The 15,346-nt window shown below is 38.5% G+C and overlaps 1 protein-coding gene across 2 annotated transcripts in view; it reads right to left on the bottom strand.

The window, feature by feature from the left end:
- Positions 1–403: 403 nt before the first annotated feature.
- The window catches only part of sbf2 (SET binding factor 2), a 571,743-nt gene continuing 556,800 nt past the window's right edge, over positions 404–15,346 (bottom strand). For both annotated transcript variants that reach the window (XM_067993979.1, XM_067993978.1), the window contains 4 exons: positions 12,238–12,422; positions 11,776–11,863; positions 11,324–11,455; positions 404–1,823 (listed from right to left, as the gene is read on the bottom strand). In XM_067993979.1, coding sequence (XP_067850080.1) covers positions 1,725–1,823; positions 11,324–11,455; positions 11,776–11,863; positions 12,238–12,422 — 504 coding nt within the window. In that variant the 3' untranslated portion in view covers positions 404–1,724. The remainder of the gene's footprint in view (positions 1,824–11,323; positions 11,456–11,775; positions 11,864–12,237; positions 12,423–15,346) is intronic.

Below are 15,346 nucleotides of genomic sequence, written 5' to 3' on the forward strand. Positions count from 1 at the left end.
CTTAGTTTCTTCCCCCCACAAGTGCAGCTCACAAATTGATGAGAGAGTAAAACCTCTTGTCTGTGTCGCCACGCCTGGACACTCCAGTACACTGTGCTACTGTGCCACGCCTGGTCATAGATATTCTTTGAACATTTGCACACTGAAGTATGAGATGCTCCCAGATAACAAAGTACTCTTTTGCTCTTCAGTTTTTAGATGTTCCTGTTTCCGATTTTTAATCTTCAATTTCAACTCTGATATAAAAAAAAGGATAAACCTTTAGTTCCATTAAGATTTGCAAAAATCTTATCTAAATTTTGAAACAATTAGTGAAACATTTAGCACTCACTGTTTTACAAGCACTTTAGTGTAAACAAGTCATAAAACTCAACGCCACATAAAGCAATTTACATAAAACCGATTGAAAAAAATTAGTGACGTAGCATTTAATTCAACAAAGAACTACACAATATCAGTATTTTACAAAGCAGATGAACTGTATATACAAACTCCACAAAATTAAAACAAGATTATGTGCAAATTGAGGCTATTGTTTGAAAACCATTAGCAAAGTCATAATGTGGGAATGGTGGAAACTACCTGCCATTCCTTTTGTGCTGATATGAAAATATGGATAATTTTAGTAGATTTCAGCCTCACAAGGAAATGCACACTTTTTGTTTTACTTTAGCTGTGCATGATAATTCTTTTGGTCCCATATGCATATGACTTACTACATGAACTGTATAATTAGCTAGTGCTCCTTAAAACATTACTTGGTTAAAATTAGGTTCATTTATATCCAGCAATTCAGGGAAGAGAATTATAACCAAATTATGCCATATATACAACTCTTTCAAAAGTACAAATGTAATAAACATATAAACATGCTATAAAGACACCACAGAAACATATCACAAGCTACATGAAATTTAAAAAGTCTCCAGTAAATAACAGGAAAGTGTTAAAGGTGGAATAAATTCTTCAGTAGGGCAGTAATACAAGCATTCTTCAAAACTCCTTTTTTAAAAAAAAAGTATCAACTGTAAAAAAAATTAAGAAAACGTTACTAAATTTTAGTGTGCAAAACCTCTTTAAATATCAAGGTAAGCTACCAGAAAAAAAACACATTTATATACATATTCTACAAAACTGCCGTAACAGAACTGATCTTGATCATTAGTGGCCATTTTGACTGTTATTGCACTCTAGTCTGACTGTTTCACAGGTTTGAGTGCAAACATTCCAATTCAGTTCTTTTTCATTTAGTGCATTTTAGAGACTTGAGTACTGCACATACAGGGATTTTTTTTTGCTTTAGATATTGATATGCAGTAAAGTACAAAATTATTGTTATTTTACAAGTTATTAATTTTTGGACAGTTCTAAAACCATGCTATCCACAGCATTTCAGGACTAAGACTTCAATGACTAAAAACTGCATGCAAAACTGTGAAAGCAAAGGACCCATTACTATATTACAGTACATTAAGGTCTTTAGTGGCTGAAGTTTACATTTCACATTGTTAAAGAGCTATGTGATGTGTTAAGATGTCAGTGCAAGTTTCTTTTGCTGAAATTGCTTGCCAGATTCTTCTGCTGAACTATTAGTAGTTTTCACCTGCTTGACTGATGTATTCCTTTGACACCTTTATCATCTTGTTTATTTACTTTAGAGGTTGCTGGGCTTTAATCTCCTGTGACTGGTGTGATCCCACCTGGTCTTTTTAAAATGCATCATGTTAGGCGTCTGAAATGCAGTTCTGGATTTTGTCCATCCACTGTTGAGCAATCTGTACATCTTGTGCACAGAAGTTATAGACACGTTTACTTGTCTTCAACTGCATTAAAAGGAAAAAAAGTCTGTCATTCAAATGAAAAAATATTCAAATGATGCACATTTAAAAAAAATGTAATTTATTTTTCAGAATTTTATATTGATTTATATGCCGATGGAGTATTGTATATTTTGTTTACATGCCTTTTGGGATTGCATACACTAATACAAGTAATGTTATATACTTCAAGATCAGGTAGTGGCTGGGGTGGGGGGGCTAGGATGGGCAAGTGTACAAATGATCAAATATCAGGTGACAAGGTGAAGACTTTTAAGGCATTCCATGATTTGTAAGCTTGAATTTCTTTATCACATTATTAATGTTAAAATTACTAATTGCTGTTGTGAACTTTTTCCACCTAAATCAATGACAGATTCAGTCAGAGCTTATTGTAATAAAATTATCTGATGCACCGAAGAAACTCCTAGGTTTAGCTCTAAGGTTAATTTGATGTTATAAAATAGTTTTGATGCCATCCCCGATACAACCACGTGATTAAAGGAGATGGATATTGTATAAATTGGTTGCTTTTTAGTTTAAAATACAAAACTATTTTTATTTCAAAAACAAATGTGAACACTAAAGTATATAACGGGACTGAAGAACAGTAATAAACTGCGTCTGTGTGTGTTTACTAAACTGAAGATAGGTTGTGATTGACTGATTTGACCTTTGGATTCATTCTTCAGTCCTGCCAGCCACTATTAACTAAACAACATACTAAATACACAGTCCAATTTGGTGAAGTTATGTGTACCTAACAGTTTGGCTGTAACACATATGTACAAAAATGTCATTATCTTCTGGGTAATGCATCTGAGTTTTGCAATTCACACAAATATTTTGCCAAAATATGCTTGGACTCCAACTATGGCTCCCCCTTTTATAATTGGTAAGAATAATCAATGCTTGTATTCAACTGGAGCCAATCTAACACATTATTTGTTTTAGTTTGCAAAACTTTATTGTAACAGTCATTCATTTTAGAACTACTCATGAAACTTGGAAAGCAAAATCTCAGATGTGTAATCATAATTAATTGAAATTGTGCAGTTTCTCAGAAAATAGTTATATATAAACACTTTCCCAGAAACATTAAAATTCTTAGCACTAAACTAGTTAAAAACCTGACATAATCTGTGGCCTGCATGAGGAATTTCAATGAAATCCAATTACTGGGGAAAAATCAGCTACTTCTTACTCTTAACAGTGAAAAACAACAAGAAACTCCTGAATTGGCTGCAAATGGGCTTCCAGCAGTCTTAGTAACAAAATGTGACAGTGCATCGTTATTACAGTGTTATTATTGGTCAGAAGAATTAGACCTGTTGGAAATGTTTAATTTACTCGAACTTGACAATGATGATAGAACTCCGTTCTCCTCAGTGCATATTTTGGAATCCAGGGAAACCATTAAAAAAACTAAATGGGACAGGGTTAATGATCTACACTACTACGCTTCAAACAGATTTATCAACTAGATAGACAACATGAAGAGTAAATCTGGGATTGCTCAGTTTTTGGAGATGCATACTGTTTACTCTCATTGTTTACTTGTGTGGCTTTTCAGCTGTGCATAGTAGATAGGTGATGTAACTTATTTTTCGCAGCAGCAAAGTGTTATGTATCCTTACGGGATTTCAGCGATGCATGTTATGTTGATGATGTAACCTAATTCTGCTTCAGCTGTGAAGAGATATTTAAAAACGAGTTTGTTGGGTTTGAGCATATAATGTCATGGTAGCTTTTAGCACTGTGTTATACTGCTGATTAAAATCTATGGGGCATAGTTTACTCCAGAACAGTCAAACCACATAGGCGATACAGGTACAGGAAGAGAAGTGCGTGACTGACAAACAGCAGTGTAGGGATACCCAGTGGAGGCAGAGAACGAGGAACGGCAGAAACTGGTCCTGTCCAACAGGTATGATGCACTCGTTACCTGTGGGGATAAGAAGGAAGGCTAAGGGCAGGATGGCCAGAGTGCTAACCAAGGCACAGTAGAGCAGAATAGAAAGGATGTAGCCTTAGGGGATTTGATAATTAGGTGGATCGAGGGTATGTAGTTCCGATCAAGAGATCAAGAAAGTGTGTTGCCGACCCAGTAAGGGGTATTTTGAAGCGGCTGGAAAGGAACTTGTTAGGGGAGGGGGAAGAACCAGTTGTCGTGGTCCATGTCGGAACCAACAAAATAGGAAAGAACAGGGAGGAGGTCCTGCTAAGGGAATATCAGGAGCTAGGAACTAAATTAAAAAGCAGCAACTCAAGGGTGGTGATCTCTGGATTACTACCCGAGCCACGTGCTTATTGGCATAGGGATAAACAGATCAGGAAAGTAAATATATGGCTGCAAGAGTGGTGTGGGAAGGAGCAGTTCCAGTTCATGAGACACTGGCACTAGTACTGGGACAGGCTGCACCTGAACCAGGCTGGGACCAAGATCCTAGCGGTAAAGATAAATTGGACTGTAGAAAGGACTTTAAACTAGTAAAGGGGAGGGATGGCTCGGGTGGATTTAATAGTAACCTAAAGATAAGAAAAAGAAGGGATGAGAGCAAAAGTCAGTACAAAAAGAGATAAAGAAACATAAATATTCAGGGAACAGAAAAGGTTATAGGAAGTAATGATAAATCTGATAAAAATAAAGAAGTGATGAAAAATAAAAGCATATTAAATTGCCTGTATAGCGATGTAAAGAGCATCAGCAACAAAATGGGAGAATTGGAGGCAATAATTGTAAGTGAGGAAATAGATGCAATAGGGATAACAGAAACATAGCTGCAGATAGGATAGGATTGGCAGTTAAATATTGCCGGCTATAATGTAATTAGAAATGATAGGGAACGAAGAAGGGCTGGTGGGATAGCTGTGTTAATCAGAAATAATATTTTGGCAGTAGCAAGAAAGGACATAATTGACAAAGAGATGGAAACAGAATCCATATGGATTGAGATAAAGGATAGGAAGGGATCGGCCACACAATTAGTGGTATATTTCAGACCACCAAAAGGAAGTATGCAGGCAAATATATGAAATGAGAAAAAAACCCACAGAATCGTAACTATGGGGTATTTCAACTATCCCCAAATAAACTGGCAGGGAGGAGTGAATGGGGAGAAGGGGATGGAGTTTTTTTTTCACAAGTGTTCCTTCTGACTCAGTATGTAAGGAGCCCAACAAGGGAGGAGGCACTACTAGACCTAGTAATAGGAAATGAACTGGAGCAAATAAGAGAAGTAAAAGTGGGAGAACATCTTGTCGTGGTGATCACAACATCATAACATTTAAGATAATGATTGAGGGAGTTTAGATAGTACAAAGACCAAAGTAATAGATTGGGAAAAAAAAACAACTGAGGCAATGAGGGTGGAGCTAAGCAAGGTAAACTGGAGAAAAATATTGACAGAGGTAGAACAACAGTGGGCATAATTTAAAGGAGAGATCGATAGAGTTCAGGAGAAATATATTCCACTAAAAAATAAGAACAAACTAGCCAAGAGTGAGGTGAGGATAAAATTAAATCTAAAGAAAAAGGCATATACAAGGTACATAAATAATAAAGGAGAGGATGGTAAAAGGGAATTAGGAGTTTAGGAAAGAGATGAAAAAAAATTAGGAAGACAAGGAGGAAAAAATGAAAATATCAAAGAATACAAAAAGAAACAGTAAAGTAGTCTATAGGTACATGAGTAACTAAAGGATAATTAAGGTAATGACTGGACCAAGCAAGATAAACTCACAGGAGATGATACTAAAATGGCAGAGATACTGATTAGATAACCTTGCCTCACTTTTCACTGAAGAGGCAAGCAAAAAGGAAATGACAACAGCAGAAATCAAGAGGGATATTGCAACAGTTAAGATAGAAAGAAAGGAGGTAATAGGCAACCAGCCAAACTTAAGGAGGCAACGCCCCAGGCCCAGATGGATTGCACCAGTGGATACTCAAGGAAACCAGGGAGGAGATAGCAGATGCAGTAGTATCCATATATAAAAATTCAGTAGAGAAAGGAATAGTGCCAGAGGACTGCCGAACAGCAAATGCAATTCCTTTATTTAAAAAGGAGACAGAACTCACCCAGGGAACTATAGACCAGTTAGCTTAATGTCAGTGGTAGGAATGATACTAGAATCTTTGCTAAAAGATCAGATAACAAAACATCTAGAGAGGCAGAATATAATATAAAAGAGTGAGCATGGCTTTCTAAAAGGATGGTCATCTTCAACCAATCATGTTGAACTATTTGAAGAAATAACAAAAAGAGTAGACAAGGGTAATGGAATTGATGTGGTATACATGGTCTTGCAGAAGGACTTTGATAAGGTGCCACATAAGAGACTCATGTCAAAAGTCAAGGCATGTGAAGTCAGGGGATAGGTAGCAGAATGGATTGAAAGATGGCAACAAAACAGGGGTTAGGAGTTAAGGGAAGACCATTGTTGTTCACCACATACATAAATGATTTGGACTCAGAAATTGGAGGTATGGTGTCAAAATTTGCAGATGATACCAAACTGGGGGACTACACCAAAATACAGGAAGAGATAAACAGGCTTGCAGAGTGGGTGAATAAATGGCAAGGGAAATTCAATATAACAAAGTGTGAGGTGGTTCATTTTGATAGGAGGAATAAGCCGGCCACTTATTCCTTGGAAGGTAAGAAAATAAATAGGGTAGAGGACCAAAGAGATCTGAGAATACAAATACATAAATCATTTAAAGCAGCAACACATGTTGATAAGGCCATGAAGAGTGCAAACAAAGTACTAGGGTTCATTTCAAGAGGAATAGAATACAAAAACACTAATAGGAGACCTGATAAGAAGCATTTAAAATTATGAAGGGGTTCAATAGGGTGGATGTGGAGAAACTGTTTCTACTTGTGGGTGAGTCCAGAACAAGGGGGCATAAATATAAGATAGTCACGAACAGATCAAATAGAGAATTAAGAAGGAATTTCTTTACCCAGAGAGTGGTGAGAATGTGGAACTCGCTGCCACATGTGGTTGAAGCAGATAGTACTGATGCATTTAACGGGAGGCTTGATGCATATGGGGGAGAAGGGAATAGAGGGATATGGGGGCAGGGTGGAAAGAGGTAATTAGAGTGAGAGGAGGCTTCTGTGGAGTATAAACACCAGTATAGACCAGTTGGGCCAAATGGCCTGTTTCTGTACTGTCGATTATAGAATCGTAGAACCATAGAAGTTACAACATGGAAACAGGCCCTTCGGCCCAACATGTCCATGTCGCCCAGTTTATACCACTAAGCTAGTCCCAATTGCCTGCACTTGGCCCATATCCCTCTATACCCATCTTACCCATGTAACTGTCCAAATGCTTTTTAAAAGACAAAATTGTACCCGCCTCTACTACTGCCTCTGGCAGCTCGTTCCAGACACTCACCACCCTTTGAGTGAAAAAATTGCCCCTCTGGACCCTTTTGTATCTCTCCCCTCTCACCTTAAATCTATGCCCCCTCGTTATAGACTCCCCTACCTTTGGGAAAAGATTTTGACTATCTACCTTATCTATGCCCCTCATTATTTTATAGACTTCTATAAGATCACCCCTTAACCTCCTACTCTCCAGGGAAAAAAGTCCCAGTCTGTCTAACCTCTCCCTGTAAGTCAAACCATCAAGTCCCAGTAGCATCCTAGTAAATCTTTTCTGCACTCTTTCTAGTTTAATAATATCCTTTCTATAATAGGGTGACCAGAACTGTACACAGTACTCCAAGTGTGGCCTCACCAAAGCCCTGTACAACTTCAACAAGACATCCCAACTCCTGCATTCAATGTTCTGACCAATGAAACCAAGCATGCCGAATGCCTTCTTCACCACCCTATCCACCTGTGACTCCACTTTCAAGGAGCTATGAATCTGTACTCCTAGATCTCTTTGTTCTGTAACTCTCCCCAACGCCCTACCATTAACGGAGTAGGTCCTGGCCCGATTCGATCTACCAAAATGCATCACCTCACATTTATCTAAATTAAACTCCATCTGCCATTCATCGGCCCACTGGCCCAATTGATCAAGATCCCGTTGCAATCCCAGATAACCTTCTTCACTGTCCACAATGCCACCAATCTTGGTGTCATCTGCAAACTTACTAACCATGCCTCCTAAATTCTCATCCAAATCATTAATATAAATAACAAATAACAGCGGACCCAGCACCGATCCCTGAGGCACACCGCTGGACACAGGCATCCAGTTTGAAAAACAACCCTCTACAACCACCCTCTGTCTTCTGTCGTCAAGCCAATTTTGTATCCAATTGGCTACCTCACCTTGGATCCCATGAGATTTAACCTTATGTAACAACCTACCATGCGGTACCTTGTCAAATGCTTTGCTGAAGTCCATGTAGACCACGTCTACTGCACAGCCCTCATCTATCTTCTTGGTTACCCCTTCAAAAAACTCAATCAAATTCGTGAGACATGATTTTCCTCTCACAAAACCATGCTGACTGTTCCTAATTAGTCCCTGCCTCTCCAAATGCCTGTAGATCCTGTCCCTCAGAATACCCTCTAACAACTTACCCACTACAGATGTCAGGCTCACTGGTCTGTAGTTCCCAGGCTTTTCCCTGCCGCCCTTCTTAAACAAAGGCACAACATTTGCTACCCTCCAATCTTCAGGCACCTCACCTGTAGCGGTGGATGATTCAAATATCTCTGCTAGGGGACCCGCAATTTCCTCCCTAACCTCCCATAACGTCCTGGGATACATTTCATCAGGTCCCGGAGATTTATCTACCTTGATGCGCGTTAAGACTTCCAGCACCTCCCTCTCTGTAATATGTACACTCCTCAAGACATCACTATTTATTTCCCCAAGTTCCCTAACATCCATGCCTTTCTCAACCGTAAATACCGATGTGAAATATTCATTCAGGATCTCACCCATCTCTTGTGGTTCCGCACATAGATGACCTTGTTGATCCTTAAGAGGCCCTACTCTCTCCCTAGTTACCCTTTTGCCCTTTATGTATTTGTAGAAGCTCTTTGGATTCACCTTTGCCTGATCTGCCAAAGCAATCTCATATCCCCTTTTTGCCCTCCTGATTTCTCTCTTAACTCTACTCCGGCAATCTCTATACTCTTCAAGGGATCCACTTGATCCCAGCTGCCTATGCATGTCATATGCCTCCTTCTTCTTTTTGACTAGTGCCTCAATCTCCCGAGTCATCCAAGGTTCCCTACTTCTACCAGCCTTGCCCTTCACTTTATAAGGAATGTGCTTACCCTGAACCCTGGTTAACACACTTTTGAAAGCCTCCCACTTACCAGACGTCCCTTTGCCTGCCAACAGACTCTCCCAATCAACTTCTGAAAGTTCCTGTCTAATACCATCAAAATTGGCCTTTCCCCAATTTAGAATTTTAACTTTTGGGCCAGACCTATCCTTCTCCATAGCTATCTTAAAACTAATGGAATTATGATCACTTGTCCCAAAGTGATCCCTCACCAACACTTCTGTCACCTGCCCTTCCTTATTTCCCAAGAGGAGGTCAAGTTTTGCCCCCTCTCTAGTCGGGCCATCCACATACTGAATGAAAAATTCCTCCTGAATACACTCAACAAATTTCTCTCCATCCAAGCCCCTAATGCTATGGCTGTCCCAGTCAATGTTGGGAAAGTTAAAGTCCCCTACTATTACCACCCTATTTTTCTTGCAGCTGTCTGTAATCTCCTTACATATTTGCTCCTCAATTTCCCGTTGACTATTTGGGGGTCTGTAGTACAATCCTATCAAAGTGATCTCTCCCTTCTTATTTTTCAGTTCTACCCATATAGACTCAGTGGGCGAACCCTCGGATATATCCCCTCTCACTACTGCCGTGATGTTCTCCCTAATCAAGAACGCAACTCCCCCTCCTCTCTTACCTCCTGCTCTATCTTTCCTATAGCATCTGTACCCTGGAACATTGAGCTGCCAGTCCTGCCCCTCCCTTATCCATGTTTCAGTAATAGCTATAACATCCCAGTCTAATTTTAGTGAAGTAGAATGAGGAGTTTAACTGGAGTTTTGGGCCATTTCATTTGGAGTTAAACTCAACTGATTGGATCAATGAATGAAGTAAACACCTCCTTGCAGTACAGTGAAATTGGCTAACACAGTGTTACTAGCATTGTATTTCTTAACTGTACAGTTTTGGCCATGTGTTGCAATATTATTAAAGTTTATAATGTATTTTTTTAAACACACAGTAATTAAAATGTTTGCTTCGATGCAACTCTTTTAATCTTTACCATGCCTGTCATGTTATTTTGACAGCTATGTAGATGTTTTGTGGAAATTTGTATCTGTAGGATTAAGAGGATCTCTTGTCCAACTTCTATTGATGTTTGAAGGATTTTCAGAAATTTGAATTCTGTGTATAACATCTCAGGAAATCTACAACTGTGGCAATGGGTAGCGATCCAGTTTGCTGTATTAATCTAGCAATCAATATAAAATTGTACCTTGGTTTACTGGTGCACACTTAATATTTCCTACATTTCAAAAATTGTTCAGTTAATTCCTAAAGTCTTTGCACAATTATTACTGTGAACCCTTTGTCTTGAGCGCAGGCTGTGGTAGCCTATGCATGAAATCATTCGACCTCCATTTGCCACAGTTGCTGGATGGATACTGATTCTCATTCATTCACTTAGTCCTTCCATAGCCCATAACAAATCTATTAGGTTTAGATCTCGAGACCAGGAAGGATATTTCAGCAGAGTGACCTGTTGCTTCTATGTGAAATGCTTCACAAGTATATCTACTCTCTAATTTTGGATGAGATTATTTGGTTGTCAATCACATCTTTATGATATGTCTGTTCATAACACCAACACTAAGGGCTGACATGCCGCAGCACGAGCCATAACTATAAATTTTAAATTAAATGGGAAAAAACTTGACTTCCATTGATATTTATTTTCATTTTCTTTTGTCTTTTATGTTCGCCCTCTGCATCAAAATGATCCTCCTTTTTCAAGTCAATAGGCTAGTCCAGCACATAACCATGCCAATGGATAGTGTGAATATAATTTCTTGGTTGATCAGGAGTAAAATATGCTTGAACACATATGGAGTTTGTCAATTTCACTTTGCTTTTTCAGCCAATATTGGTAAAGCTCCACAAAGCAGCAACTAATCAAAGTACAAACTGCAGTTCAGAATGGATTTCAAATTAGATCGGTGAAAAAAATGGTCATGTGCTGTAGCTACTGGGCCACCCTGTGTATCAGCATGTAATCCCTGTCCAGAAATTCCCCCTTTGAAAGGCTGGCGGATATATTCAAGAAATTAAAATTACTTTTTTTTTCCCATTGATCATTACATTCCTAATAGATTAAAAAGCAAGAACATTTGACCCAACTGCGCTTCCTGGTCCCAGGAAAGTAATCATAAGTTGCCTTTATTACTGTTATGAAATTTTAGTGTTGCAAGTGGCATCACAACAGCAATCTAATCTATTATTAAGGGGAAGGATAAAAACTTACATCAAAGAATGCTCTCTCGTTTGAATGCTTAGGTGCACCTAATGTTGATGATGCTGGAATAACCGACTCCACTTCAGCCAGGTCGATGAACCCTCTGGGGTTTGTATCTTCACCAGTGTCATAGTACCGCAACTAGAAGATGAAAGTGAATGCACAGATGGGAAGAAGAGTTACTGTTATAATATTCAATTACACTGCCAATAAAATTGTTGGAGAATATGCTAAAGTTGTGTTCAAGAATCATGATCCCAACAAGACATATGACATGTACACAATGGAAGATCTGTAGCTTAAGCAATGTAAAATATAACCCAGAATCCATCTTTTAAATGCACAATTTCCAGTTATAGAAATGAATGGTTAAGATGTTCTAGTACATCAACTAGAATTGTATTCACGTCATACTTAAAGGTAATTAAGTGTTAAAATGCTCAATAGAAATATGACTGTACCTGGTGTTTAGTTATATCCAGAACAAACCATCGAGGTTTCCATCCTTTCAGTAAAGCACCTCTCTTGTAAAGCACACCTTCAAACGATCTACAAAAATAGAAAAAGGAATGACTGAAAGATTGCAGCAATTTGTGTTTTTTTAAACAAGTAATTTAAAAGGTTGCAGTTTAAACAGTATTTCTGTATTTCCATAGTAAATAGACATATTCTTCAAATTAGCTTCCCCTTGATTGATGTATTATATCTTGTACCTACTACAAACTACCAGATGTTGTCAGAGATATCTAAGAATTTTACTTATATGCACTAGATTCAGAGATTTTAACATATTAGCTCAATACCCATTATTAAATTGAAAGCCGATCATCTGGAAATAAGCTGATAGCTCAGAAACCGATATTTTGGGAAGAGAGGCTAACAATGAGGGGAGAGAGGGTCTGCAATTTAAAATATTACCACACCTGTTCTCCACATCTTTTGAAGAAAACTGATTATACAGAGTTGCTGCTCTCCTTGTGTTTACTCCGTTTGAAGGTGACGTTGTGGTGCTCCGCTCATTCTCACCAATCCCACTGTCTGCCAAATGCAGCATGGACCTTCTCTGAAAGGACTGTACATTAGATGCCATGAGGGATGAGGCGGCTCTCTGTTACAACAGGAAGTGAAGATTGAACTTAAAAAGCAAAATCAGCAGTGCACTGTTTTCTGTATTACCTTCTGGCTTGTTATCAACTTGTCATCTGATACTGTTACATACGCATTTGTACAGAAATGAAGGATGCACCAAAGCCTTTATTTAATCCTCTGTCATTTAGATATTTTTTCTTCCCTCATTTAGGTCTGCCCCGCTCCACATCCTAGCTGCTTCCCACCAGGCAGGTCACTATGAACAGGCGTCAGCCAATGCTGCTGTAAATACAAGCTTCTTGAAGATGATAATCATTTAAAAGATAATGAGTAGCAAGGCTGTATTGTTTTGACAATTTCCTCCCCTCTACCTATCCTTTGTACATTCACTCTTGGCTGGTGTTTTCATTCCACTAGCATCAGACACCTTATGTACCTCGTCTAAATGGCCATTCTTCACATGCAAACTTGCAGAGCAAGCGCTGGGGGACGTCATGGCCGAGCCCAATCGTGTCTTCGCCTGACATCGATGTGTGTACTTCCAGCAGGGTTCACTGGATCTGGTGCAGGAGCGAGAACCCTGGCTGATTTTCCCTTTCCTAGCTCAGGGGTGGTGAGCCCAACTTGCATCCTTACAGCTGCCTAGCTAACTCAGCGCAGATTGGGAATCAAATCTGGTGCTGTGTAGATATTAAATGTTACATAACTGTCAGAACTTTTTCAGGTTAATTTTACATTCTCTTTCTCCCTGGTTTTCAGTCTTTATTCGTTCCTCAAAGTCTCGACTTTCAGTCCTCCACAAAGTCCAATAAGTTAGCCACGAGCCACATGTGGCTAATTGCATTTCTGATTAGTAAATATTAAATAAGTAATAGACACTGTCATTGGGCATGTGATCTCAATACTCATTCACACGGCATAAGCATGTGTACACTTTACCTTTTTGTGCGCTGGTTGGTAAAAAGCAGAGTGTGCGAGTGTTTTTTGATTGTACGTGGTTACTGAATGATGGTAGATGTTTGTTAAGTAAATATACGCGTAAAGTAAACTTACCTGTATTGTATGTAAGAAGTTTTCTACTAAAATTAGTGCATGTGGCTAAAATGACATCCTTGTGGCTAGTCAGCAATTTCTATTGGACAATACTGGTCTAGAGCTTCTGGAAAATTGTCAGGTGTATAAGGGTGGTCTGGATTTTTTTTAACCATGAGGTAGGCACCTGAAGTTTAGGCCAATCTATGATTTACATGTATTAGTATTGATTGAAATCTTTGGAGGCCAAAATAATGTCTGGTCGTCTGGATCTAGACTCCGAGTCTGCCACCTGTGTACCTTTGCATTAGTGTACAACATTGCTTTTAAAAAATGATAGAAAAGAGTTTGTGCAGTGATACTGAATGCTGTAGTACTAATATTCAGTACCATATCATAGAAGGATGATGGTTTTATACCCCCATTCTGCTCAGTTATTGATTTGAGCTATGACTTTTGAAGGTTGCTACAGAGAGGAGGGAAACTGGACTGGAGTGTCTTGCTATTGTGTCTCTAAGTGGTTGGTGCTGAGAGGCACTGTTAGAGGTCTGAGAGCAGACTCCCCCTGTCCTCTTGGCAGCAGAGGTGCCTGTCCAAATGGTATGAATAAATACATGGATAACTTACTCAGGCAAAAATTACAAAAATAAAAAAATAAAGTACTTAATCTCTCTACGAACATACAGACCAAAAATTGGAAAAGCTGAGAAACAGCTTCAAAAAAAGCTGGTAACTGAAAAAATGACATACAACTGAAAAAGACCTGAATAAAGGCTTATGACTAAGGCCACTGTTTCAAGGCGACTGAATAACAAGTTAAATTTCTTTTTATTACATTTGATTTCGGGATGGCTTATTATGGTTTTGTGTTCACATCCGAAATTGAGTTAATTTTTGCTGCAAAATCTGAATCCTAATGGCCTCATGTATGACATATGAAAAGAAGTGGTTGCAATGGGAGTGCAGTGGGACATGAACTTGTGACTTAAGCTGCAGCTAAAGCAAATATTCCATCAGTTGTAATGTAGAGGAAAAAAGGCAATTTTTGCAGCAGTGGGATTTGAAATTTTTGAAGGGGAAGTTAGCTTTAATTTTGCAAATCTTAGGGGATTCTGGCAGCACGCTCCCTGCAGGAAATTTTGATTTTTGACAATTTTCAATGCATTCTCCAGCATTTTAAAATGTACTGTAATTAGAATTTATCCTGCAATGGTTAAACTTTAAAGTTTCCTGAGGCTTAAAAATAATCATCACTACTAAGAAGCGGCTGTGGCTGCTTAACCCTTTCCATAAACTATAGATTAACCAGAGATCTCAGCCTATGTCAATATACCATATGGATCCTGGCCAGCAGGATTATGGCTATTAATAGTTCAGAAGACTTAATTATGTACAATTTATAAATTCAGCAGCAACTTTTCTAAAAATCCTGATAGCAGGAAACCCAAATCCTGCAACATCTACATCAACTTAACAGACTATGCTTCCGCAGCACAGATACTTTGAAAAGTCCTCTTTTCTTTTTATCATTTATTATGCGTAATTCTTTTTTTAAGCACCATCTATCAGTAGCACATACAGTGTCGATTGGAAGATAACACATTTGGGTGATTGGAAACACATAAATAAAAAGTAATTACCAAAACTGGGGAATAACATTGGTAGATTTTACAAACTAGATTTGTTGAGTTGGTTTTTTTTTTAAAATGTCGCTCCAATGAAAATGAGCACTCCTACAGTGACTACACTTCAAAAATACTTCATTGGCTGTAAACCAATAAATTGGGACATCCTGAGGTCGTGAAAGGCACTGTATAAATGCAAGTTCTATTTTTTCTTTCACTCACGAGAGTCATCTGCTAATCAAAATATATATGCTAAAAAGGTAGACAATTAACTTTGAACCAGAAA

This window comes from Heptranchias perlo, chromosome 12, assembly GCF_035084215.1.
Source record: "Heptranchias perlo isolate sHepPer1 chromosome 12, sHepPer1.hap1, whole genome shotgun sequence".
NCBI lineage: Eukaryota > Metazoa > Chordata > Chondrichthyes > Hexanchiformes > Hexanchidae > Heptranchias > Heptranchias perlo.